At 36.9% G+C, this 26,783-nt stretch overlaps 1 protein-coding gene across 1 annotated transcript; it reads right to left on the bottom strand.

Annotated features, from left to right (window-relative positions):
- Positions 1-36: 36 nt before the first annotated feature.
- Positions 37-26,704, bottom strand: LOC128230026 (RING finger protein 10-like). Its single transcript, XM_052942005.1, has 17 exons — positions 26,300-26,704; positions 11,780-11,946; positions 8,958-9,184; positions 8,615-8,705; positions 8,224-8,408; positions 7,650-7,789; positions 7,329-7,441; positions 6,943-7,116; positions 4,229-4,456; positions 3,888-4,002; positions 3,453-3,586; positions 3,107-3,224; positions 2,763-2,864; positions 2,457-2,576; positions 2,193-2,269; positions 1,745-1,943; positions 37-865 (listed from the first exon to the last, which is right to left on the bottom strand). Exons 1-17 carry the CDS (start codon positions 26,385-26,387, stop codon positions 777-779), a joined length of 2,367 nt encoding a protein of 788 aa, XP_052797965.1. The 5' UTR covers positions 26,388-26,704; the 3' UTR covers positions 37-776.
- Positions 26,705-26,783: the final 79 nt, after the last annotated feature.

Genomic DNA, 26,783 nt, shown 5'->3' on the forward strand with positions numbered 1-26,783 from the left:
ACACTTATTCGGTAACAGAACAAGGGCAATTACAAAATTACTTGCAGCATTTAATAAAGAATAAATAAAGGAACTCAATTTTGTACAAATAACGAAATTTAACTAATACCTTAAACTTAACGTACATTATATATTCCAAAGACGTACACTTTGCAATATAATAAGTCAAGACATACATAAAACTAAATAATGATGCCAGAAAATCCAAAAGCTGCAACTCTTGAAGGTTATTCAACATTTTACATTGTTTAGTATAAACATGATTTCGTTACATGAATACATCTTTACAGATAGTGATATGGTTCAAAGGAAACCGAGGCCTGTTGAGTGCTGCCATTGACTGGTGACCTCACTCTACCCCGAATGTTCCGATCTCCACAATGCAGTCACATGTTTTGGGGATTGAAATTAATACAAACAATAGATTCAGTTTTAATTAAGGAAAAGTTGCACCTTAAGAATACGGACATGGAGGGTTTGAACGGAAAGCCAATATCACAACTACGTTCCCAATACACCGTATCTGTGGTTATTACAAAATCAAAAAAATAATGATAGATGATATTCATAAAATTAAACATAAATTATGCATAAAAAATGATCAAACATGCGAGAATAACAATTGCTTTAAACAAATTAAGACTTAAAACAGGTAACACTTATATCCAACATGTATCTCCTATACATTGTAAACAAGAAATGATCAAATCTGTTCTTTTAAGATGGATGCACAGGTACACAATGCCATTTCTGTGAGTGTTCCATTTTTGGTGGTGCTATTTCCTTGCCATGGAGGTGGAGAACAGCATCAACTGTTTCTTCTTTTTCTTCCCGGACTTGGGTCCACCAGCAGCAACCTCTGTATCTAAACAAGCAATACAATACACTAGATGTCAATAAGTCACCAGTCGTGTCCACACAATATCAAATGGTGTCCAGGAAGGACCATTGTTTGATATATACAATGAAGGCCTGAACTATGTTTCTCAAAAACAGTGTTAACACCGCTCAATATATATATATCAGGGTTCGAATTTAGACTCGCATACTCGCAAAATGCGAGCGACATTTGAAAATTGCGAGTGACTTTTATTCAAGCTCGCAAAATTCTGCGAGTGGCTTTTTCTAGACCACAAAATGTTAAAAGAAAAGTAGAATAAACATGAACTTAACTCCGCTATGTAGTTGAGTGTAAACAGCCTATAAGTGGCATGTTTACACAACCAGTATAAAGAAGACAGTACGGAGTCACGCTCTAGTAAGTTTCCAAAATAGAACAAATACGGAAAAAGCCGAGTTTTATTACGAATCTTTCTGGGATGCTCCGAGGCATGCATAAAACAAAGTGAATTAAAATGATGTAATCGCCTAACTCAGTCATTGGCTAAATTTAGCCCAACTGTCAAAGTTTTTGTTATCAAAATGCGGCCAGCATCTGATGAGTCTTTCCATACTTCCCAGAAAGAATAAGCCATCAACAAGTTCTAGTAGTCGAGTCACTCAAGATTGATACTTTTTAATATTCATAATATGTCTTAGGTGTAAATTTCTACTTTAATTAGACAATATAATTATAAGGGAATAAAGCAAATGATAAAATTGCAAGTTGATTTTTCATTTTGTGAGTTGCCTCAAAAAGCACTCGCAAAATTTTGCGAGTTCTCCTCAAAGTTAAATTCGAACCCTGTATATATATATAATATGTAGGCCATTATAGAAATGTAACACCATAACTTCAGCCTACCTTTCTTGGAGTTGATGGTTTCAAATGCGGCCTGTAGAGCATTGCTGAATGTAGAACTGTATTGGGGCACAGGTACCTTGTCCTCATTATCACTCTCATCACTGCCCACCCGTCCCGACCCAAGGGATATGGGCGATTTTTCCTGGTCAGCCTTCCCCTTCGGCCACACAGTTGAGGACTTGGAACCTGCCTTCAGCATCTGAGTGACATAATAGGAACAATTACAATTTAAGGACCATCACCTTAACAGCCACAGTTTAGGATTGACATTAAAATAAATTCAGTAATCCTGGATTTCTTGTACATGAACATGTTTAATGGTAGAAAAATAGGTCTGGTTGTATTATTATCAATAATATGCTCAATTCAACAGGCTATTAAGTGTGTATACCAAATAATCTACGGATTAAAGTGTTTAATCCACAGACTGGAATATGTAAGTTATTACCTGTGCAAATGAGACACAAGCAGTCTGGCCATCATCTGCTGGGCTTTGACTGGTTGGGAAATCCTCACTGCTGTGGACTGAAGCGTGAAAAGACAGTTCAACATTGTAGCTTTCAGAAACAATTGCTTCAGCCAGTCACTTTCTTTCATTTGTGTTCAGGTGAATTGTAAGGTAAAGCATGTTAGACACAGTACTTTTAACAAACGGTGTCTTATCAAACACTGTCACATATATAACCATGAAAAGTATATCCCTGCTACTTACCACTAGGGCTACCAACAGGTGTGTTAAGCAGTGGAGAGCTAGTGTCGCTACAATTATCCCCCAGCCTCTCTGGTACAAACTGCTGCTGCTGGAACTGGCTATGGACTATAGTCCCTGTACCTGAAATAGTGAATAGTTTACAGTTACATGTTCAACACTTTTCTAAAGACTGGGAAAAAAATGTCTTAAAATTACCACAGTGAGCATTAAAATGTAAGCTAACTCGATTCACTACAAAACATTGATTTACTTATTTTATTTTTTTTATCCTTTGTCACAGATAGACAACAGCAGTTCCTCTCCTACCTAATCCCATTTGCTTCCTTTCCTGCTCCTCTATGTATCTTGCCCGACGCTTATCATCTTTGGCACGACGTTGTCTTTGTCGGCGACGCTTGTCTATATCCTCTAAAATATGGTTAAATGTAAGAATTACGTCGAGTTGAAGAATATTGCCTCCTACTGCAAGCCTTAAGCAGACTTTACCAAGTCATAGGTTGTGTGAAAGTCTTAGTTCTAATTTCTGCTCATTCATGGTTTGAACACCGCCAAGTAGCAATGAATGCAAACATATCTCCGGACAGAATAAGTGGACTAAACCAAGAGAAACAGTGATTATTCAAACTGAAGGCAGTTATACACACATGTACCTTGGAAGTGTTTGAGAGTGTCCTTATTGACGAGAGGAGGCTTGAGGGCCAGTTCGGCCACCTCAAACCCACAGGTAAGTGGCAAGTGACTTAAGTAGCGCAGCCGCTTCCTCAACTCCTGAAAGCACACAAATTTAGAAAATAAAAACATTCTACTGAATAATTGAATTGTTAATATGTTAACATTCCAATCTTATAACTACAAATTGCTGTGTTGTATTGTGTTTTAAATAAATAAATTAAGACAATAAAAGAGTACAATTCATTAATTAAAAGCAGGACAAATCCTTTAAAAATGTGATATCAATGCACAAAACTTCTGCTTCAACAACTAAACATGGCAAACCTCAGTGACAAACACGCTCTCTTTTTCCATGATGGTGGCTGTGATGGTCTGTGGACAATGTTCCAGGCAGCCATACTCCCGCACCAAACATCGGGCATTCAGGGAATGGAGGTATATGTGCTGACCATCCTGAGCTGTAACAAAACGTTAAATCATAACCATGGCATAACAGATCACAAGTTTGTGTGAAAAATATCATACATATATTTGCATCACTTCTTGGCATAGAAAATTTCCTGACTCTAGATTAATAACAATTCATCAATAAATATATGTTATACTTAAGCAGAATGTGGAAATACACCAGTCAAATTGCATTACATAAGGTCAATCAACTTTAGAAATTTACAACCAATTTTGAACCAGATATAAAATATAGTTGATTATTATCTAAACCAAATAATGTAATCGAATTATTGAGGGTTGGGTACTTACCCTGGTAGAAGTAGAAAGCATTATCTCCCGATTTATTTCTCTGTTTAGGGCCAGGAGGATGGGAGGGCAGCTCTAGCTGTTCAGCTGCCTCTTCTACAGGCATGAAGTCTGGAATCTAAAACGAAATTTGAGATTAGAGTCTTAAGAGATGAACAGATTAAATTCAATAAACAAACAATATGTTAGTAAATGGAGTAAGCATAACATTTCCACTCAAACAATCTGTCCATCATGAAAGACTGTATTATTATCAAATCAATGATTTAATAATATTAAAGAGTCAAGATGTGCTGATTCAATTCAAGAAACATCTCATATGCCAGTACATATACTTAACCTACCATTTCCACAGGTTGTTGTGTTGCAGTGGGTGAGTGTAAAGGAGAGAGAGACATCTCTGGTTCCGCTTCAGCTCCAGGAGTCCTGGATGGTGAGACCTGCATTGGGGACTGAGTCTGGCTGGGCTCATCAGTAATAGAACTATCAGCACTGGGACGCTCAGAGGCAGGCTGTTCATCAACATCCTCATCCTCCTCATCGGACCAGGCTGACTTATACTGTTTGATTTTCTGCAAATGAATATTAATTTGTATTCAACTAGAACTGTAAGTCAAAGGCTAACGAATACCCCCCAACCCTTCCCTGTCTAGGTTGTTTGCCCTGGCCTTAGTTATGGTATCATTAGAAAGCACAAGGCAATACATTTATTTAGTTTAAGGGACAAGAAAAACAATGCAGTATTCAGATTATATCTAAGGGAGATAACAAACCTGTTTCTCTCATTTTCACCATAAAGGGGTCATGACTCCTGGCAGGATATTCCATAATGAAGGTGGACGGGTGAATTTGGCAGTCTGCCAACCCAATTTCTGTTTACCCACCCCCACCCCCCCACACATGAGTACCAAGGAAATAATACAGGTGTAAAAAATCACATATACAAAGGTTCACATAATGGTCAGGCCTAAAAAAAAAATACATTTGGTTCGGGTTACCCGACCCTACCTACGGAATAGGCGCCGACCCTAACGTTTTTATAGTCAGTTTGAAAAAAAAAATGAAAAACTAAAAAAAAAAAAAAAAAAAATTTTTCTTTTTTTTTTTTTGCTTTTCAATATGTAGTTTAAAACCTTAATTGCTGATATAGAAGATAACTTGAACACCATTCTCCAATGATGAAAATGACATTCTTATATAAAGCCTTATAAAAAAAAAAAAAAAAAAAAAAAAAAAAAAAAGCCAACCAACCCTACCTATTTTTGAAAAGGATGTAACCCTAACCAAACATTTTTTTTTTTAGGCCTCATGGATATCCATGGATATCTGAAAGTTTGTTGTTTCTCTCATTTTCACCATAAAGGGGTCATGACTCCTAGCAGGATATTCCAAAATGAAGGTGGATGGGTGAATTTGGCAGTCTGCCAACCCAATTTCTGTTTACCCACCCCCACCCGCCCACACATGAGTACCAAGGAAATAATACAGGTGTAAAAAATCACATATACAAAGGTTCACATAATGGTCATGGATATCTGAAAGTTTGAGAAAAATATATTGAAAAATGACAAAGGAGTAGGCCACCAAAGCGAATATTACCCCACTCCCACCCACCTCAGGGGAGATAACAAACCTGTTTCTCTCATTTTCACCATAAAGGGGTCATGATGAAAAATGACAAAGGAGTAGGCCACCAGAGCGAATATTACCCCACTCCCACCCACCTCAGGGGAGATAACAAACCTGTTTCTCTCATTTTCACCATAAAGGGGTCATGACTCCTGACAGGATATTCCAAAATGAAGGTGGACGGGTGAATTTGACAGTCTGCCAACCCAATTTCTGTTTACCCACCCCCACCACCTCCCCCCCACACATGAGTACCAAGGAAATAATACAGGTGCACAAAATCACATATACAAAGGTTCACATCATGGTCATGGATAGCTGAAAGTTTGAGAAAAATATATTGAAAAATGACAAAGGAGTAGGCCACCAAAGCGAATATTGTAACAAATTTAAGGCCTGTATGCACCTAACTTCAGGACTTTTGATGGTCTTTTTAAGGACAAAATCAATTAAAGGTCTTTTTAAGGCCATGCAAACATTCTGATTAATACAGGTGCACCAAATCACATATTCAACAGTTCATATCATGGTCATTGACATCTGAAAGTTTGAAAAAGATTTATAGAAAAAATGAGAAAAAATGACCAAGGATTAGGCTAGACAAAGCTGTATAATTTTTGCCTATTTTAACTTATTCAGGGGCCATAATTGGAGACATGATCATGTGATTCCAACCACAATCACAGGGGCAAATGTTCTCACCATGGCTAAAAGTTTGAAAAAGATTCATTCAAAAATGACGAAGGAGTAGGACGAACAAAACTAATTTTACCCAATTTAACTCATTAAGGGGCCACAACTCCACTCAGGATCATGTGACTCCCACCAAATTCATGGAGGCAAAGGTTTACATCATGGCCATTAATATTTGAAAGTTTGAAAAAGATTTGCTCAATAGCTTCAAAGAAGAATCCTGGACAAAGCTAATTTTGCCCAATTTAACTCATTAAGGGGCCACAACTCCACTCAGGATCATGCGACTCTGACCAAATCCACGGAGGCACAGGTTTACATCATGGTCATTAATATTTGAAAGTTTGAAAAAGATTTGTTCAATAACGACAAAGATGAATCCCGGACAAAAAAAAACGGACGGACAGACGGACAGACAGACAGACGGACAGACGGACAACCCGATTCCAGTATACCCCCCCAAACTTTGTTTTGGGGGGTATAAAAACTTTGTTTTGGGGGGTATAAAAATTGAGGAAACCTAAAATCAATATATTGTTGTTTTTAGAAGACACTTTAAACGTTGGTAAAAACAAGACACTTTAAACGTTGGTAAAAACAAAGAAACATTTCTGTAACTTTCCAAAACTTCTTATGAAACCTTGTTCTGGGCTTTCATTTTACTACTTAGTGTTAAAAACTTGAAAACAAAATCATTTTACAAAGAATTTTGAAGCTTTTACTAGAAATTACCGACCCTATCATCTGGCAGTGGTTTGACTATGTGCATGTCTATCTGGGCCTCACTGGTAGTGATTGTGGGCTCCTCAGCTGGCTGCACCTCAAATGGGGCCTCCTGTACACCCAGCAACTTCAGCTCCCTGGCCTTCAGTTGATCCTGGGCTCCCTTGATGAATGGTTCCTCAGACGGCTGAAGAATTCATACTTTCAGATGATGTGGACAAATAATAGTTAGCTTTAAACAGTAGAGTTAAAAAATCATGTTCTCAAGGTGTATGTACACTAATTAATTAAGCTAATTAATTATTCCAAAATCTGGCCAAAATCAAAAACATGCATTGGTTTGAATGGGTGGAAATCTCATCAGATAAGGATATAACAATGTACATAATTTGAACCAACCTCAGCATCAACGAGCTGCATGAGGAGTTGCCGTCTCTCCATATCCAATATTTCCAGCACCTGGTTTGGGGTGGCAGTCAACAGTTTACAATGATTGGTCATGTCAGCTGACTCTGCAAGAAAGTAACTTGGATTTCAAAAATTTCTACACTTCACAACAATACTCATTACATGCCTTTCTATTGTAAAAACTTCAGCAGTTAAGTAGAAATATAAAAATAAAATTTGAATCTGTATTTATAATCATTGATATGTTTCCATTTCTTGAATTGAGTCCCTTATTTTTAACTCAATTTCCACATGAACATATTAAATTATTACCTCTAACATTATGGCATTTTCCTGTGCATTTGTTCCACAGGTTGGCAGGCACAGCATATATACTGCCTTTTTCCTTCTTCATAAGAGTCATAGATATCTCGTCACCAATCTTGTACTTGCTCACTTCACGACATGAAACACTGAAATGTTTGGTATAATGTGAGGATGAATTCTTTACAAGGTCTCTGGTATAACAAAAGACGTTTGATTCATTTCTTATTTAATTTTAGATTCAAGCTCATTTTATGAGAACTTGATCAAGAATCATTTTTATTTACATGTTTATAATGATACAACAATGGTCTATTGGAAAACATTTTAGAAACTGAAATTATCCATTGTAAAAGCATAAAAAATATACTTAATTTGAAAGATAAACAGTCCTCTGGTCTATCTAATGACCTTAATATTTGACCTAAAAACCAATACAAGTCATTAGCCTGTTAAGACCAAGTTTGTGGACCTCAGACCGAGTGTTCTCTATTATTCAATGGGACATGGTTTAGTCCACTGGTTGACTGGTGCAAAGCAATATTCCCCCACTTATAATAAGAAGTACCAACTTTTGTAATACCTTTTTAAGTCCTCACTATGTATTGACTCATAGCAAATTGGACATTTTCTCCATGTTTTCTCCCCAAGTGCAAGGTAGTGTAGGATACAGGCCCAGCAATATATGTGGCCGCAGCGGGTCATCTTGGCAGCCACTGGGTACTGCAGACAGATTGGACAGCTTGCAGCCTCACTGTCTATCACTCTCTGAAATGGTACAGATCATTGAGATTAAATTGAGATAATGAAACGAAGGCAAAGTGAAAAATTACCTCATTTTTAGTTTTTGTTGTGTCTGAATTACTATTTTTTTAACACAACATTTTCAAACATTTATATCTTAAAAGTGTTATTTTTCCAGTGCAGAATTCTTCCAGTAGTTGGAGATGTGAATCCTAAGACAGATGACCTACCACTTGTTCCACTGCACCCCAGTCAACCAGTGTGTCTGGATCCATCATGTGAACAGAGTAATCCCCCTTCTCCCTCACCACAAAATGGCAACTGAAAGTAGTACAAGTTATGTATAAATTGATGCAAAATAAAGTTTGTCTTCAGGTCTGTGTCTACTGTCAATTAAATATTCTAATTATACCTCACTACAATACAATATGCAACTAATGAATGACTAAACAAGCAATTCAAATAAGTTGTTACATTTGTGGTTAATTTGCAAAGCTACTTTTTCTAAGCTAATTACAGCCTAAATGTCTTTACGACTACCACGACCAGAAACACAAAACTATGTGAGCTTACTTAGCTTGCAGAAACTGTTCCTTGTTATAGTAGAGCTTCCTATTGCGAGTGTAAGTGTTCCTGTAGCGCATCTGGCGACCAGAACTGTACCCAAAGTTCCCACCCCGCCCCTGGCTGCTCGGCACTGCATGTTCATATGTGAAGTTGAGTAGGTGGTTCAGGTTTCCCTTCTTGGATCCAGTCTGGATAGCAGAGCCATATTCTGCACTCAACTCTTCTTCTTCTAGCTGCAAGTTTAAATATAATCTTTGTCAAAAATTGTAACTGCATGTACTGTAAATAACTAGGATTAAGGCTTTAATCTTAACATTTAACTATTTTTAAGCTACCGGTATATAGATACTTAGTTTTTAATTACCATTATATCCCATGACAATGTTGTCAGAAATATGTCTATTCCAGTATCCACTTTGCTGTTAGGTTTTCTACAAAAGCTACAACTTTGTATCAAAGTCATGGTGATATCATAGTGTATTTTATTACTTCAAGTTAATGGCAGATTGAAATAAAAAGTAAAATGTATAGTTAAATATATTTTCTTAAAAACAGCAATGAAAACAGACACCATCACCAGGTGGTTAAGCATGAAATGAGTGCTATTGACAGCACATGCATTGCACATTAGTGCTATTGACAGCACATGTATTGCACATGATTGCGCAATATTTACCCACCTATCAAAGGGAGATTAATAATTACATAAACTTAACTACACCAGCAGATCAGTTATTTCCCTTCATTGCTTAAAACTGCATGATTATATCGTTTTAATATCAAAACAGTTATGGAAAGTTGCTGCACCCTGTCCTTTTTCTGTAGCACACGCCTGCCTTAAAGGACACCAGCATGTGCACACTTCTTCCCATAGAATTAAATAGTTAAGACTGTTAAAAAAAAATTAATTAATTATTATATTATTATAGATTAAAAATTATAATAATTAGAAATACATACAAACTTTTACATATTTGGAAGTTGGTTATTATTTTAATTAAACACAATTCCTACCATTTTCTGTCAAATTCATAATGTTCAAAATGTTCACAGCCGATACAATATACCCTTTTCTCCTATAGCACCTTGTCTCAGTTTTTCTCGTTGTAATTTTAATGGCTTTCCCTACATAAAAATGCTTCCATTTTCCAAACAAAAATGTTCAGTTTTTCCCAAAAATATTTTTTTCCCCTTCTACCTAAATTTAATTTTACCTAGAATTTAAAATTACTCCACTGCATATATTTATTGAAATTATTTCTATTCAAGACATTCTTTGCAAGCAAACTTTACTTTTGGCTTTTCGTAATGTAAAATACATGTTTTACGTGAAAATAGTGCCATAATCAATGGATTGTAATCTTCAGTAAGCCACTGTATCAGCTTCACAGTGTTGAAGGAAAAAATATGTTCGTGTATTTCAAGTATCTCAAGCTTGTCCTTGCTGTTATGCATGTTTTAGGGATAGCCTGTATTTACATAGTATATAAATTATAATATATAATAACATCAGCAAAAGCAGAAAATTTAACTTTTTACAAGGAAAATAAATAATTTTTTGACTTCTCACATTTATAACTTTCCCAATGTAAAAGGCACAGGCAGTAAAATTATTTAAAAAAAACAAAAAAACACTGTCCCTCTTTTGAAGCACATTGTCCTTTTTAATACCTAGCTTAAACACTATTTATCAAGTGGTGTTAGCAGAAATGCAACTTAAAATTATTTCCATACTCTTGAAACACATTGAATGCTGTCTAAGATGAGTCAGACTGTGAGTCATCATGACAACTCTATTCTGCTTATGTTACACTTGTACATTGTTTGTTCATAAAAAGGTTTGGACTCTTGTAAGGAAAAAATGGAACCAAATTTCATCCTTTAGTTTCAGCCCTATTCATTAAACATAAAAATAATGTTTCATTATTTGTATCCTATACCAGTTCTGAATTAGTCTAAGACTTCAACCAACACAATATTACAATTTTACCTCAAGTTTTTTTTCAACTAAATCTGTCCGGACCCGGCGACAAGCCCCCCCCCCCCCCCCCCCCCCTAAAGAAGACCTGTTCAAAAGTCTTATTATATAGAAATGTCACACATTTTCGCAATGTGTATTCTGTCAATATATTTTCGCGATGTGGCAATTCATAAGAGGGCTCTAGAATTTTCGCCGTTGCAGATTAACGATGACAATTGTATTTATCTTTAAAACTGTTTTTAACCAGCAATGCTACTTTATTACAATTCCAATTTAACAGTTTGGTATTAAACAAACGGATATATCATGTACACAATGCAGCAGATTGCTATGTAAAAATCTGGACCGATTTTAACACCTAATCAGGATAGCTATTTAACAGGTATTTAACAAACAGATATATCATGTACACAATGACCGACGACGCAGCAGATTGCTATGTGAAAATATGGACTGATTTTACACCTAATCAGGATAGCTGCAAGCACATAATTTGTTTAATTGTGTCTTATTGACCTACCACTACACGTGATTGGACCAATTGCAAGCGTCTCCTAATTTAACAGATATCGAGTGTTCAGCTTAGCGGAAAAAGCAGCTGGTCACAATGGTTTGATGGTAACTAGGACACTTTTATTGGGGGTAATATGAATGTGGGAATGACCCAAGAATGTTTGTGTATTACAGATTATATATAGATTAGAAAATTTCTAACCTATTTTTGCGACACTTTTTGAAACTAAAATCGGTCTGGCTTGGTCAAAATCGGTCCAGACCGGCAAATTGCCGGCTTTTAGAAGCCCTGATTTTGATGTTATAAAATTTCTAAATTTCCAAGGAGACTTACGTCACCCCCGTTTCCTGTGGAGTAGTCTCCTCTTGGTCTTGGCCGCTTGTCGATACCTGAACGCTGCTTCTGAGGAGTGGGTTTTCTACCTTCATTGTAGGAACTGTTACCAGCAGCTGAACTATTTCCACGGCGCCTACCCCAGTTCTGGTTTCTGGTGGACACATCTATAAGAGACCGGACAAATTATTGACTAATTGTTCAAATGAATAATACAATACAAAAGCTGTACAACTTCGTGCTATGTTTATAAAATAGTGACAGTAAGTCTGATCCTTGTAAATTACTTACTTTCTTCTGTCAAAGAAGATAACAAAATTGCTTTGTGTTAATAACTGATGATCTGGCTTGATATATAGTAAACTACTGGTAAAGGATGTTCTGAGTTGAAAGAGAAAAACAATACAACACAGGGTTAGAAACAGCTCAGTTTTTCATATTTACAGTAAAAAAATTATGTGTCATGGCTAAAAGCGTTACTAATGCTTAAAGAACAAGAGATGTCACAGTATGTGACAAATGCCCCCGAATGTGAAATTGACCTTTGAACAATGTCAGTACATAAACAAGAGCTGTCAGAGTATGTGACGAATGCCCCCAAATGTGACATTGACCTATGAACAGGTCAGTACATGAAAAGTTGATATTGCCTTTACGTGTCCAATACATATGGCAAATTATTTTAAATTGCCACTGAACATAAAAAATACCACCCATACTTGACAACCTACACTCTTATGTCTTTATATGCAACACTCCATTGTGAATAAACACCTAAGTGTGACCTTGACCTTAGAGGTAGGGACATGGGTCTTGCATGCGACACTTCGTCTTGGTATGTCGAACACATATGGCAAGTCATTTTAAAATCTGTCCATACAAGAGAAAGTTACAGCCCAGACACGACAACCTATACCCTATGTCCTTATATGCAGCATTCCATTGTGAATACCTAAGTTTGATCTTGACCTTAGAGGTAGGGACATGGTTCTTGAACATGACACGTTGTCTTGGTCTGTGGAACACATGTGACAAGTCATTTTAAAATCTGTCCATACAAGAGAAAGTAACAGCCGGGACACAACAACCTATACTCTATGTCCTTATATATGCAGCATTCCATTGTAAACTAGAGCTGTCACAGGGGTGACAAATACCCCCAAATGCCGCCTGGACACAGGAATGGCAAACCATTTCTTTGAAAAGAGGCCATAACTCCAAGGTTACTGCACACTGCATCTTCTTTTATCATGCATGTATTGTTTTATTTAAATCTGTTGAGTAATTTAGAAGTAACACTGCTTACAAGAAAAAACTAGCCTTTCATGAGTTATCGTCCGGAAACCGTTTTCTATTTTTAGTAACAATGACCTTGACCTTGGCCCCACCAGCCCCAATATCGAACTTGACCTGTATCTTCTGATGTTACACCTGTGTACCAAAAATTGTTCAAATCTGTCTAGCCTTTCATGAGTTATCATCCGGAAACCGTTTTTCTATTTTTAGTAACAGTGACCTTGACCTTGGCCCCACCAGCCCCAATATCGAACTTGACCTGTATCTTCTGATGTTACACCTGTGTACCAAAAATTGTTCAAATCTGTCTAGTCTTTCATGAGTTATTATCCGGAAACCGTTTTCTATTTTAAGTAACAGTGACCTTGACCTTGGCCCCACCAGCCCCAATATCGAACTTGACCTGTATCTTCTGATGTTACACCTGTGTACCAAAAATTATTCAAATCTGTCAAGCCTTTCATGAGTTATCGTCCGGAAACCATTTTTCTATTTTTAGTAACAATGACCTTGACTTTGGTCCCACCAGCCCCAATATCGAACTTGACCTGTATCTTCTGATGTTACACCTGTGAACCAAAAATTGTTCAAATCTGTCAAGCCTTTCATGAGTTATCCTCTGGAAACCGTTTTTCTATTTTAGTAACAGTGACCTTGACCTTGGCCCCACCAGCCCCAATATCGAACTTGACCTATATCTTCTGATGTTACACCTGTGTACCAAACTGTATCTTCTGATGTTACACCTGTGTATCAAAAATTGTTCAAATCTGTCTAGCCTTTCATGAGTTATCATCCGGAAACCGTTTTTTTATTTTTAGTAACAGTGACCTTGACCTTGGCCCCACCAGCCCCAATATCGAACTTGACCTGTATCTTCTATGTTACACCTGTGTTCCAAAAATTGTTCAAATCTGTCTAGTCTTTCATGAGTTATCGTCCGGAAACTGTTTTCTATTTTTAGTAACAGTGACCTTGACCTTGGCCCCACCAGCCCCAATATCGAACTTGACCTGTATCTTCGGATGTTACACCTGTGTACCAAAAATTGTTCAAATCTGTCAAGCCTTTCATGAGTTATCATCTGGAAACCGTTTTTCTATTTTTAGTAACAATGACCTTGACCTTTGCCCCGCCAGCCCCAATATCGAACTTGCCCTGTATCTTCTGATGTTACACCTGTGTACCAAAAAATTTTCAAATCTGTCAAGCCTTTCATGATTTATCGTCCGGAAACCGTTTTTCTATTTTTAGTAACAGTGACCTTGACCTTGGCCCCACCAGCCCCAATATCGAACTTGACCTGTATCTTCTGATGTTACACCTGTGTATTAAAAATTGTTCAAATCTGTCAAGCCTTACATGAGTTATCGTCCGGAAACCATTCTTCTATTTTTAGTAACAGTGACCTTGACCTTGGCCCCACCAGCCCCAATATCGAACTTGACCTGTATCTTCTGATGTTACACCTGTGTACCAAATTTTTTTTAAAATCTGTCTAGCCTTTCATGAGTTATCGTCCGGAAACCATGAAAACCAACAGACCGACCGACTGACAGACAGACAGACCGACCGACAAGCTCACTCCTATATACCCCCTCAAACTTTGTTTGTGGGGGTATAATAAACACTAATTTTGACCTTGATCTTAGAGGTAGGGACACTGGTCATGCACGCGACACGTCGTCTTAGTATGTCAAACACATGTGGCAAGGTATTTTAAAATATATCCATACAAGAAAAAGTTACAGCCCAGACACGACAACCTATACCTTGTGTCCTTATATGCAGCAATCCAATGTGAATAAACACCTAAGTGTGACCTTGACCTCAGAGGTAGTGACACGGGCCTTGCACCCGACACGTTGTCTTGGTATGTCGACCACATGTGGCAAGTTATTTTAAAATATATCCATACAAGAAAAAGTTACAGCCCGGACACGGCAACCTTTACTCTGTGTCCTTATATGCAGCAATCCATTGTGAACAAACACTCAGTGCAGGGCTTTTTCACCTTCTTTGCTAGGGACCGAAATTAGGCTACTTCACAATTGGGAAAAATGGCATATTTTCCCAATTTCCAAATATTTTTTTCACAATTCCCAGATATTTTTCCCCAAAAGGAAGATCTTACTTCAAAAATTTCTCATTTTGAAACGTTAACGCATTTAAATTTCCCAATTTGCAGAATTCCATGCATTTAAATTTCCCAAAATGAATGGGGTAGGCCTCTTCACAATTTTTGGTGAAAAAGCCCTGCAGTGTGACCTTGACCTCAGAGGAAGGGACACTGGTCTTGAGCGCGACACATCATCTTGGTATGTCAAACACATGTGGCAAGTTATTTTAAAATCAGTCCATATAAGGGAAAGTTACAGCCAAGACATGAAAACCTATACTTTATGTACTTATATGCAGCATTCCATTGTGAATAAAACACTAACTGTGACCTTGACCTTAGTAGGGACACGGGTCTTGCACACAACACGTTGTCTTGGTATGTCAAACACATGTGGCAAGTCATTTTAAAATCTGTCCATACAAGGGAAAGTTACAGCCCGGACACGACAACCTATACTCTATGTACTTATATGCAGCATTCCATTTTGAATAAACATTAAGTGTGACCTTGACCTTAGAGGTAGGGACACGGGTCATGCACACGACAAGTCGTCTTGGTATGTCAAACACATGTGGCAAGTTATTTTAAAATCTGTCCATAAAAGAGAAAGTCACAGCCCGGACATGAGTTATTGAGCCTGACACACAAACGGACAGACAGACGGACATTGCGATTTTAATTTGCCCACCTTCGGGGCCATAAAAAGGAAGAACATAGCAATGAAATGTCCAGTATGTCTAACCAACATGGCTGGTGAATTTTGCTAGACCACAATCATGGGTTTATCAGTCATTGAAATTAGACTTTTGGATGAACAAGCCCGAATTCTTATACTATTGCTTGGCATCAAATTTTCTAACAAGCCCTGCTATATAAAATTCAGAATTAGAGCAAGCCCGGAAGACATTTTACCAGTGCGGGGCTGGTGTAAATTTCGACCACTGGTTTATGTCTAACCAACATGGCTGGTAAAGTTGCAATAACAAATGGCATTATGTCTAACCAACATGGCGGGGCACATTTGCAAGACCACATGGTGTTTGTCAAACCAACATGGCTGTTGCATTTGCAAGACTACATGGCATTATGTCTTACCAATATGGCTGGTGGCTTTGCAAGACCATGTGACATTATGTCGAACCAATATAGCTGGTGTATTTGCAAGACCCTGTTGCATTATGTCTAACCAACATGGCTGGTGCATTTGCAAGACCACTTGGCATTATGTTTGTGCCATAGGACCGAAACTCCTCTATGCTTGACAATACAGCAGTCTTCGTCGTAAGTGGGTTGCCCGAAGCCCATGACAAGTAAATACTATTTCAGACAAGTCCAACTCTCCAGGAGGTTGCCCAAATGGGCATGTGCATTTTTACGAAATTTAAATCCCTCTTGGAGGTTTATTAATTAAAATTCTTCTCTCATTTGTGTTTTTGTTTTAGTAACAAAATGATGAATTTAAAGTTTTTTGATGACTAAGGACTGAATGAAGACCCTGTTTTCAATTCGCTGTTATCCTTTAGGAAATAAATGAACACAATTTGATTTTTATTGGATTTTGTAATCATATTTTGGGCAAGTTAAACTGTTTTAAGGCAAGTGGTTTTCTTCAATTACTTGCTCGAAAGGACAAGTGCTGAAAAAAAATAATGCAAAGACCGACTGATACAGCATGGGTCTTGCAAATGCAACATTGCCATTACATATGGCAAGTTATTTTAAATTGCCTGTGTCACGTTGTCTTCATAATTATGTCGAAAACAAGTTAATTTAAAATCTGACCATACAAGAGAAAGTTACAGCCCAGACACAAGAAATTGAGCCAGACTAACAGACAGTGCGATATGCCCACTTTCAGTTGACCAATCTATTTTCAAAAGGATATATGAAATGTTAGCAGTCTTTTATTACAGGTCTGTGGAATTACCGAAATCCCGAAATCCTGGTAAATACCGAAATCCCCTTTCATTTTCATAGGTATATATCGTTTTCATTTATACGCCCGGATTTAATACTTCATTGTGTTCGAATGTTGTATGCCGTAATTGTTGGCGGTTGGAGAAGGGTGGAGAAGTCGGAGGAGGGGTGGGGGTCGTGGTGACTAAAACCCCCTTTCATTTACATAAACTGCGCAAATTGGCTAATAAGCATACATTGCGAGACTACACAAGTATGATTATTTAAAAGTAGATAACTACTGGTGGATTTATAATTACAATGCCAAAACGTTATGAAACGCTATTAGTTTTATATCTTTCAACTATTTTTACCGAAAAAGGTTTAGGATAAAACATGAAAATAAAACCTGAACTCACTGGAATTCGAGTCTTTCAATGCTTAAAATTGAAAAAATCTACACCCCTTTCCGCGGCCCCAATGTCAATTTGATTCCTACGCGCCTGCTTAATAACCAATTTCACCTGGTCAACGATACTGTAGGTACTTAGGTGTCATTGTTATAAATTTAAGTTAACTAAATTAAAAACAACTTGACAACACATTTCAAAAAGGTTTTAAATAAATTATAATGAATTAATTTACAAAGGCTCTAACATTATTCAGAGAACGAGACGATAATAAAGGCCAAAATGGAGAGTTTTAAGGCAACGTTTTGAATTTACACTTTTGTTTAATGCACGTCATGCACATACATATCTTGTTGGCACAGAATGACATTATTAAAAGCAATGACGAACATCAGTGCTCCAGCCAGGATTTGAAAAGGGCAGGGTGGAGTTTTGAAAAGGGCAAGCTACATGAGTCATGTAGGGGCAATTGGGGGAGGGGTCCACCCCTGTCACAAGTTTGTTTTTTGTTGGTTTTTTTTTTTGGGGGGGGGGGGGGGGGGTCTCCCCCTATAATTTGTTTTATTTTCATACCGTACTCAATTTAAATCATTTTCCATGATTTCCAGACTTGAACAAAATGGTGTTTTTTTTCTCAAAATTTAGAAGGGTGTTTTTGAATATCAAAATTTAAATTTGTCTGTGGTAGTATGATTGTACTTGTCTGGAATCTTCTTTAGTGCAATGTCACATATTTCTCAAAAAAAAACATGTAAAATAAAGAAAAAAACAAAGACAGTTAAACATTTGAAGCAATCAAATAAATAAATACACAAAAAAACAAATATGTAGGGGACGAATCTTAGTTTGGTATGATCTGGATTGGGTACGAATGTTACATTCAGCCTGGCTGTTATTTAATTGTCTTTGGTAAAATAATGTTTAATATGCTAATGTTTTAGAATAAAATGACAATAAAAATCACTGCCCTTGCTTAAAAAATCACTTATAAAACATAGAACATTGATAAATTAACTCCGAAATTCGTTCTGACAAAATGGCGGTTTCGGCGATTTTTGATATGATCATAGACATGATAGGTAAAAGCTACATAAAGCATCAACATATATTTGTGGGAAACAAAGAAATTTTCATCATGAATATTTTACAAGTAAGCTTTCAAAACATTTACTGAAAAAGTGACGTATTTGATTGTGTTAGCGCCACCTTTGTTATGTTTAATTCGGCAGTGACCGTCTGCTTCAAATCAACAATGTTTAAATGGCGAGTCTCGTCTGTACAATATAATTAACAATTTTTTTAAAAGATTTAATTGTGCTTGACAACTTTTTTTACCATCCCTTTGCATTTTCTATCGCATTTTACGAACTTTCATCATTGAATGAACGAATTCTCAATGTATATTCTGATTGGCTGACATTCAATAGCTCCGCCTCCTGCCGATGTTTCCCTATTGGGCTCTTCTTAATTATTGGATTAAAAGATGACCGATTATGAATACACAGGTCATCTGCTCACTACACAAATACATAATTAGCTGTCATATGACTTGGACAAGGCACATTGGAAGATGAAAGGGAAGTGCGGCATATTTAAAGCAGTCAATGTGGGCATGGTGACACCTAGTGGGAACACTGAATTGTCATAAGTATTACGTAATTTGTCTCAATTATAACAGCGGATTAAGGGCTGCCAATCTTTTGCAATGATTTCAATAGTAAAAAGGGCACTAACAGGATAATTGGTGCTATTAGAGCATTTGTGAAAAGGGCACTACTCAAAAAAGGGCAGGGCGGTCAGAAAAGGGGCACGGGCGCTGCGCCATTGAAAAACGGGCTAGCTGGAGCACTGAACATATAATGTGCACATGTTAACAGTTTAAAACAACTTATATTTCAGGTACAGTACACTCAAAGAGTTAGACCCACTTTCCTCGCTCACTCCGAGGGATAAAGTCGATGATCGCGGGTTTCCTCCGAGGGTAAAACTGTTGCCCTCGCTAAAATCCCTCCGAGTTCCTCCGAGTGGCTGGCTTACCGATAGCGTTGATAATCGTCCGATTTTATGATCCCGCGGCGGAACTCCCGAGTCTAATCAGATAAGCAAGAAATCATTCTTGTTTAGAAGTTATTTATTTTTATGCTTATGCACATGTTAAGCGTAAAAGATTCTTACATGTACCAACTTTTAAATTGTATTTATGTCCGTAAACGCCAATTGAATATTGTCTTGAATTATAAACATTGAATCAATTAAGTATATCCACTAAGTTATTGCATCATAAAGCAGCCGACTATTTACACAATTCTGAACCATGACCTCTGACGTCAAGCATGTGATCAATACAATGTAGAATATACTATTTATTATTGGTGGTTAAAAATAGCTATGATGTTTCATGGAATTTTCCACAGAAAACGAGGCAAGAAGGCCTTCAAAACCATGCGCTGTGAACTTTGAACGCGTGTTTGACCTCCTGATTTTCCGAAAATGTGTAACCTATAATTTCTCGGACGAAATTTGTTTATCAGTCATTAGCAAAAACACGTTTATAAGATCCATGTGCAACTAGTGAAATACGACTGCATTCTTGTGGTAAGCTAACTTCATGCAAAACGGGCAGAGGAAAAAGAATAATAGCAATTTACTGGAGCCGTCATAATCGGTTGAAAAATTTTCATAAAATAAATATAACTTTAGCGTAGATTCTTATCTAGTGTCCGCCGAGTTTCGCGGAGTTAACCCCTCCGAGAAACGCCGAGTTCGTTATTCTTCGGTCGACTGATCACCCTCCGAGGGCCTTTTATTCAAACTCCGAGGAACGCGGACAGTCAATAAAATCATTGTGTTGGCCGCGATAGCAAAAATCCGCGGAGGGAAACGGAAAGTGGGTCTAACTCGTTGAGTGTACTGTATATAAAATATTTTATAAACAGTAAACTTATGCGTATAACTGCAGCCATATTTGTCTACTTTTAATCAGCTGTCTGTGTAAAATGTGGCACCATTTTTTTTTATCGAATGTCATTTTTCATAAGACTTTTTCGTTTCGAATACTATATTATACTCGATAATCAGGTTGTTTATTTGCTCAAATGCTGACATAAAATTTAAATTGTGACAAACAACTAATTTGTACAGTTAAATCAATATTGATGTGCCCCCAAAACATTACTTGCCGGTCCGCTGGGGAAGGGGGGGGCATGGCCCTATGTGCCCCCCCCCCCCGGTAGATCCGCCACTGAATAGGAAGCATTTGAATATCACTTACAATTATTGCTGAATTATCAGCTGTGAACTAGCCTGAGTAAGGTTTATTTTGTAAGGATTCGTTTACGAAATATCATTTTGTCAATTATGTTTTTAATCGGCTCTTACTGCGAAAACGTGAGCTTTTGATGGTATATCCAACTAGCCCTAAAACCTTAACCTGCTCTAAAACCTTAACCTTAGTCACTCAGGGGCCAAGTTGTATAAAGGTTAATATGGAGTTATGTAACCTCATTGTGTTATGGTCCTGAACAATTGTGTGAAGTATTAAGTCAATTGAATGAAGGGTATAGAAGTTATTAATACATATCCAATCCTGCCCTAATACTTTTACAGAAGGTCAAGAGTCAATCAGGGACCATAATTTGTATAAAGGATAATATGGAGTTATCTAACCCCATTATGTGATGGCCGTGAACAACTGTGTGAAGTATTTAAGTCAATTAAAAGAAGGGTATTGGACTTATGAGTGAAAATCCAAACTTGTCCTAAAAATATAACCAGGCGAGTAGTAGACCTCCTTATTCCTCGAATAGTCCAGCTAATAAAATGCACATGCGATTGATCTACCATCATTCAAATTACAAATGGGTCCTGGCCCATACATCCCATTTCCCCCGGCGGGAGGAAAAATCCCCCAGAAATTCGATCCATCCCCCGGTCTCCCGGCGGGAGATAAAAATCCCCCGGATTTAAAAAAAAAATATATATTATATTTTTTTTTTTTAGAAATTTTACCTCAGGCAATAATGACAAAGTAAGTGAAACCACAGTATGTGAGTGAAACTGAATGTAAAGAAACAACTCCACAAGGGTGAAATGCCAAAAGTAAGCTTTTACAACAAGTGATCAATTAATTTGTAGTAATTATCAAAGGCAAAGAAATATTACTATTTTGGAAGGAAGAAATTAATAATATTTATTTTATTCTCTTATTGTCTGAAAGTCATCACACTGATAGAATTAAGCACAATTTTTTAAAAGACTTTGGAGGAAGGTAAATTTAATTTAATTGTCTCGAAAACATATTTTTCCAATGACATATTTTGTTCTGCAAGTGCATTACAGTATGATAAATCATGAAATAAAATAATTCTGTATAATGAAAAAGTTAAGAGATTTTCACAGCAAACGATATGTGAATACATTTTTTCATACTCAAAAAAAATCCCCCTGAATATAACCAAAATCCCCCTGAATTTTCAGCCTTTTGAACAAATCCTCCTGAATGGTCTCCAGAAAATATGGCATGTATGCTGGCCCCAGTTTCTCGAAACTTCTTAAGTCTTTTATAACTGGATTAAGCTAAACCCACTATTTTTGTCATTCAATATTTTGCGGTTTTATATACTTTTTTTTAATTGTTTTAATACTCAAAATAAGAATTATCATTACGATTATCACAATAAACAATTTTTCATAATTATGTAAAAAAATCTCTATCAGCATGTATGTTCTCTAATTGAAATAAGCATCTTGAGGTTCGAGAAATTGGAGCCTGGTAACTAACCTTACAAGTTTAAAACAGCACTTTTGACGAATTACATTTCAGAGTCCATATCACCAAGTCCGTCTTTATGTTTATAAGAATACTCTGGCACCAAATCAATAAGGCATGTCAACACAAAGTATTCTCTACATAGTCGTTTTTTAATGTTTGAAAAATTGACGTACACCGCTTAATTGAGAATGCATATAAAGTAACTCGGTTAGGTTTTACTGTACATGGTGAACGTGAAAAAACAACGCACCTTTAGGTCCTCATTGCAGAATGCGCCTAGTCGCCCGACTTGCGGTCCCCGAAAATTGCAACTTTCTTCATTTTTAATAACAAGAGTGAACAGAACATAAATGCAATATATTTTAATGAATACACCTTTATATATTCTGACAATCTGACGATTGTGCTCAAGCCATGATAAGGTGTTAATTTTGCTACAAACACTCATTACACGGTTTTAACTTTGATATATCAACAAGCGCTTTCATTAGGTTCTGCGAATTCACACCTTTTGACCAAACACATGAATTTTAACATATCACGTTCTCAAGCCTCAAGGTGTTGAGACTTTAATGAGCCAATTTTAAATTCCACATTCGCTTTCAACTTTTCCCCTAATATTTGTCGCCTTTCTTTTCAAAAGCAAATGCGTACAACGCTTTTCTTAAAATCTATTCCCTAGATATATATTAAACTATTAATATACCAAGAACAATACGAATAACATTGATAAAACATACATATATATAAATAGTAAACACTGACGTGCAATGTATTATTGAACTGCATTGCATTAAGAAATAAATATTCAGACTTCAGATGTTTCTCTCATACACCGCGTACTCTTACTTGTTACCTTCGTGTAAATACAAGATTTAATTTCTGGTTCACAGGAGCATCCCGTTTTGAACCAGAACGCCATTGGGGTTCAATACACATCGTATTAAAGTCATCAGTGACAGCATGGTTCCAAGTACTGACCGCACGATAAGAATCTGTCACAGCGGGGTGTCATTACTGATAGGTAACAGACAAGAACCAATATCTCACAATGACATGTCCATATCGATATTGAGAAGAGTATTGCATGTATGTATTTAAATGGTATGCTTTATGATATAAAATCTTATATTATGCCTTTATTCATTAAGTACACTTTCCTATCATGACCAATGTTAAAATGATGTTGATGATTCGTATTTACGTGCAGTGATGGTATATAAGTGAACTTGTATTATTTGCATTCCTTTCTTCACGAGATTGTGCAATGAAACATACCAAGCGATTCCACATAACAGGTGAGACACATACAAATCGTTTTGATATACATAAGGACAATTGTATAATCAACTCCCGCTTGATACCAATTATTCACCTTTCTCGACACACAACTTGTTCACAATACACATTTATTATTTTTATTGGTTAACTTTATATAGCACCCTTTCGATACACACGTTCAAAGGCGCTTTACAACGAAATAAACGGATAACTTATTACAGGCAATATCAATAAAAAATAAGACACCTTTAAAACAATCAATATACGACATACTTAAAATACGAAAAGCAATCAAACAAATATAAAATGTGATATTGAACTAGTCGTTAAAACACTAACATTGAAAGGACTTCCCGGGATTTAGCCCTCCCCCTTTCCTGACTTCCACACCCCTCTCCACCACCACAAACTTTGGCATACAGGTCACGACCAAAATGAAGTATCAAATATCGGCGTACACACCCTCGCATACTCTTTTGTATGTAAGGTACGAGCCCTACCATCCTTTACCTCTACACTTTGAAATGAGGTTTGTGAAAGTAGTATTTGAGACTTCTTCATAGCCACCCCCAATTCCATCGACTTCCCCACGCATCTCAAACCACGAACAACTACGGCAAACAAACCACCTCACAGACTCTATTGTATGTAAAGTATGATCCCTACCATCTATTACCTCCACACTTTGAAATGAGATATGTGAAAGTAGTATTTGAGACTTCTTCGTAGCCACCACCCCCTCCTCCGACTCCCCCACCACTCTCCAACCAACCTCAACCATGACATACAACCCACTTAATCACAATACAGTTTTAAACCATACTGCATACTCTTTTGTATGTACTTAGAAATATAAATGGGGTTCCCGGGTTTTTGCAGTTTTGAAGCCCCGGCGTACGAACCTCCTCGCATACTCTTCTTTTGCAGAACTTATGTAAATGAAAGAGGGTCCCGGGTTTGTCACCACGACCCCCACCCCACCCCTCCTCCGACTTCTCCACCCCTCTCCAACCTCTGACAATTAGGGCATACAACATTCGAACACAATAAAGTATTACATCCGGGCGTATAAAAGAAAACGGTATATACCTATGAAAATGAAAGGGGATTTCGGTATTTACCAGGACTTCGGGATTTCGACCGACCCTTTTATTACAGGTTTCCAGACAAAAGTTGTCAAAATGGTCTTGGGAGAGCAGCTTTAATGAACTGGCCATAATTAGTCCAAATAATTGTACGTTGACGGATTTTTTTAGATTTTTGATATGGCAAATCCTCCACGTACAAATTGTTTAGTATCAAAAGTGGGTAGTTGTTCCGATCAGGATTCTGGGTTAAAGCATATAGCATCTATAAAATATCATAAAAACAAGAAATATTACCAGATAATGTTATTTTACATTAGTTCCGTACACAAAAAATAAATATCCAACTTATAATTATGAGTTTGACGGCTTCTCTTCATTTCATTCTAACGATATATACATGAAGGGCACCTGCAAGGCTTCAGGGCACAGTTTTAAATCCCTCGGAACATTTCGGCCATGGCTGAGTTGTTACCATTGTGCAACGAGGTCTATCTCGAAGATTTGTCGGAGGAGGCCAAGTTATTACGATTTTATCGAGTTGTTCCCCTTCGCATAATTGTTTTCTGTGTCAGTCAACTTTCGTTTTATTGGAAAGGTAAACAACTTGTTTTAATGCATTAAATGCTTGTTTAGTGCAAAATAACATTTCACTTACATGGTAAAATATGAATATAACTCTTTATGATCAATTTCAACCATAAAATACTTCACTTAAAACAATTTCAATATTTTTAAAACACCCCCGTTTTTTGCACATTCTCGTTTAGACGTTAGGGATTGGAAGAATCCCTAGTCCAAATAATTGTACGTTGACGGATTTTTTTTTAGATTTTTGATATGGCAAATCCTTCACGTACAAATTGTTTAGTATCAAAAGTGGGTAGTTGTTCCGATCAGGATTCCGGGTTAAAGCATATAGCGTCTATAAAATATCATAAAAACAAGAAATATTACCAGATAATGTTATTTTATATTAGTTCCGTACACAAAAAAATAAATATCCAACTTATAATTATGAGTTTGACGGCTTTTTTTCATTTCATTCTGTCAAAACATAACGATATATACATGAAGGGCACCTGCAAGGCTTTAGGGCACAGTTTTAAATCGCTCGGAACATTTCGGCCATGGCCGAGTTGTTACGATTGTAAAACAAGGTCTATCTCGAAGCTTTGTCGGAGGAGGCCGAGCTATTACGATTGTAACGAGTTGTTCCCCTTCGCATAATTGTTGTCTGTGTCAGTCAACTTTCGTTTTATTGGAAAGGTAAACAACTTGTTTTAATGCACTAAATGCTTGTTTAGTGCAAAATAACATTTCGCTTACATGGTAAAATATTAATATAACTCTTTATGAACAATTTCAACCATAAAATACTTCACTTAAAACAATTTCAATAATTTTAAAACACCCCCGTTTTTTGCACATTCCCGTTTAGACGTTAGGGATTGGAAGAATCCCGTATAACACGTCTATTATTTTAGACTAGAAGAATCCCGTATAACATGTCTATTATTTTAGACTATGGCCATAATATGCAACTTCATTCCTAGTTGTTTTTCAAACTAAATTATTGTCAGATCAATAGATATCGCCTGATCAGTTTCACAAGCACGTATCTTTATTCAGTGTCAACACTACGGATTTGGATAGTACCTTTTTTAGAGTCTGGCGTGTTCAACCTCGGTGCAGAAAACGATTGACGAGAGTTCCCTTTCTTTTCCATCCTGTCTTCCTCTGACATTAACAACTACAAAACAATTGACTTGGGACCAGTTGGCCACTGTGTTTGACTTATTTCTGTTTCTGAACTCCATATTTACTGTTCCATGATTGCAATAAACAAGGGCAAAAAAATGTACCTAAATAAGATGACAATCAAGTATAAAAATTGATGAAGGTTGGTTTAAAAAGTTAAAGGAGGGGTTCCACGAAACCCCTCAAATGTTGTCTAAGCGCCCTATACGCCTAGGCGATCAGAACGATCGCAATATTATAAATAAAACTTTCGTGTAATATGGCGACTAAACGCCAAAGTTGCCCGGATGTGATAAGAATATTGGAACTTTCGATCGAGTTAAACCACAGGCGAGCTGAATCGATTACTTTTGGTTTCGGTTAACACTTTTTGTATAGTTTC

The sequence above is a fragment of the Mya arenaria genome, chromosome 4, assembly GCF_026914265.1.
Source record: "Mya arenaria isolate MELC-2E11 chromosome 4, ASM2691426v1".
NCBI classification, from domain to species: Eukaryota; Metazoa; Mollusca; class Bivalvia; order Myida; family Myidae; genus Mya; species Mya arenaria.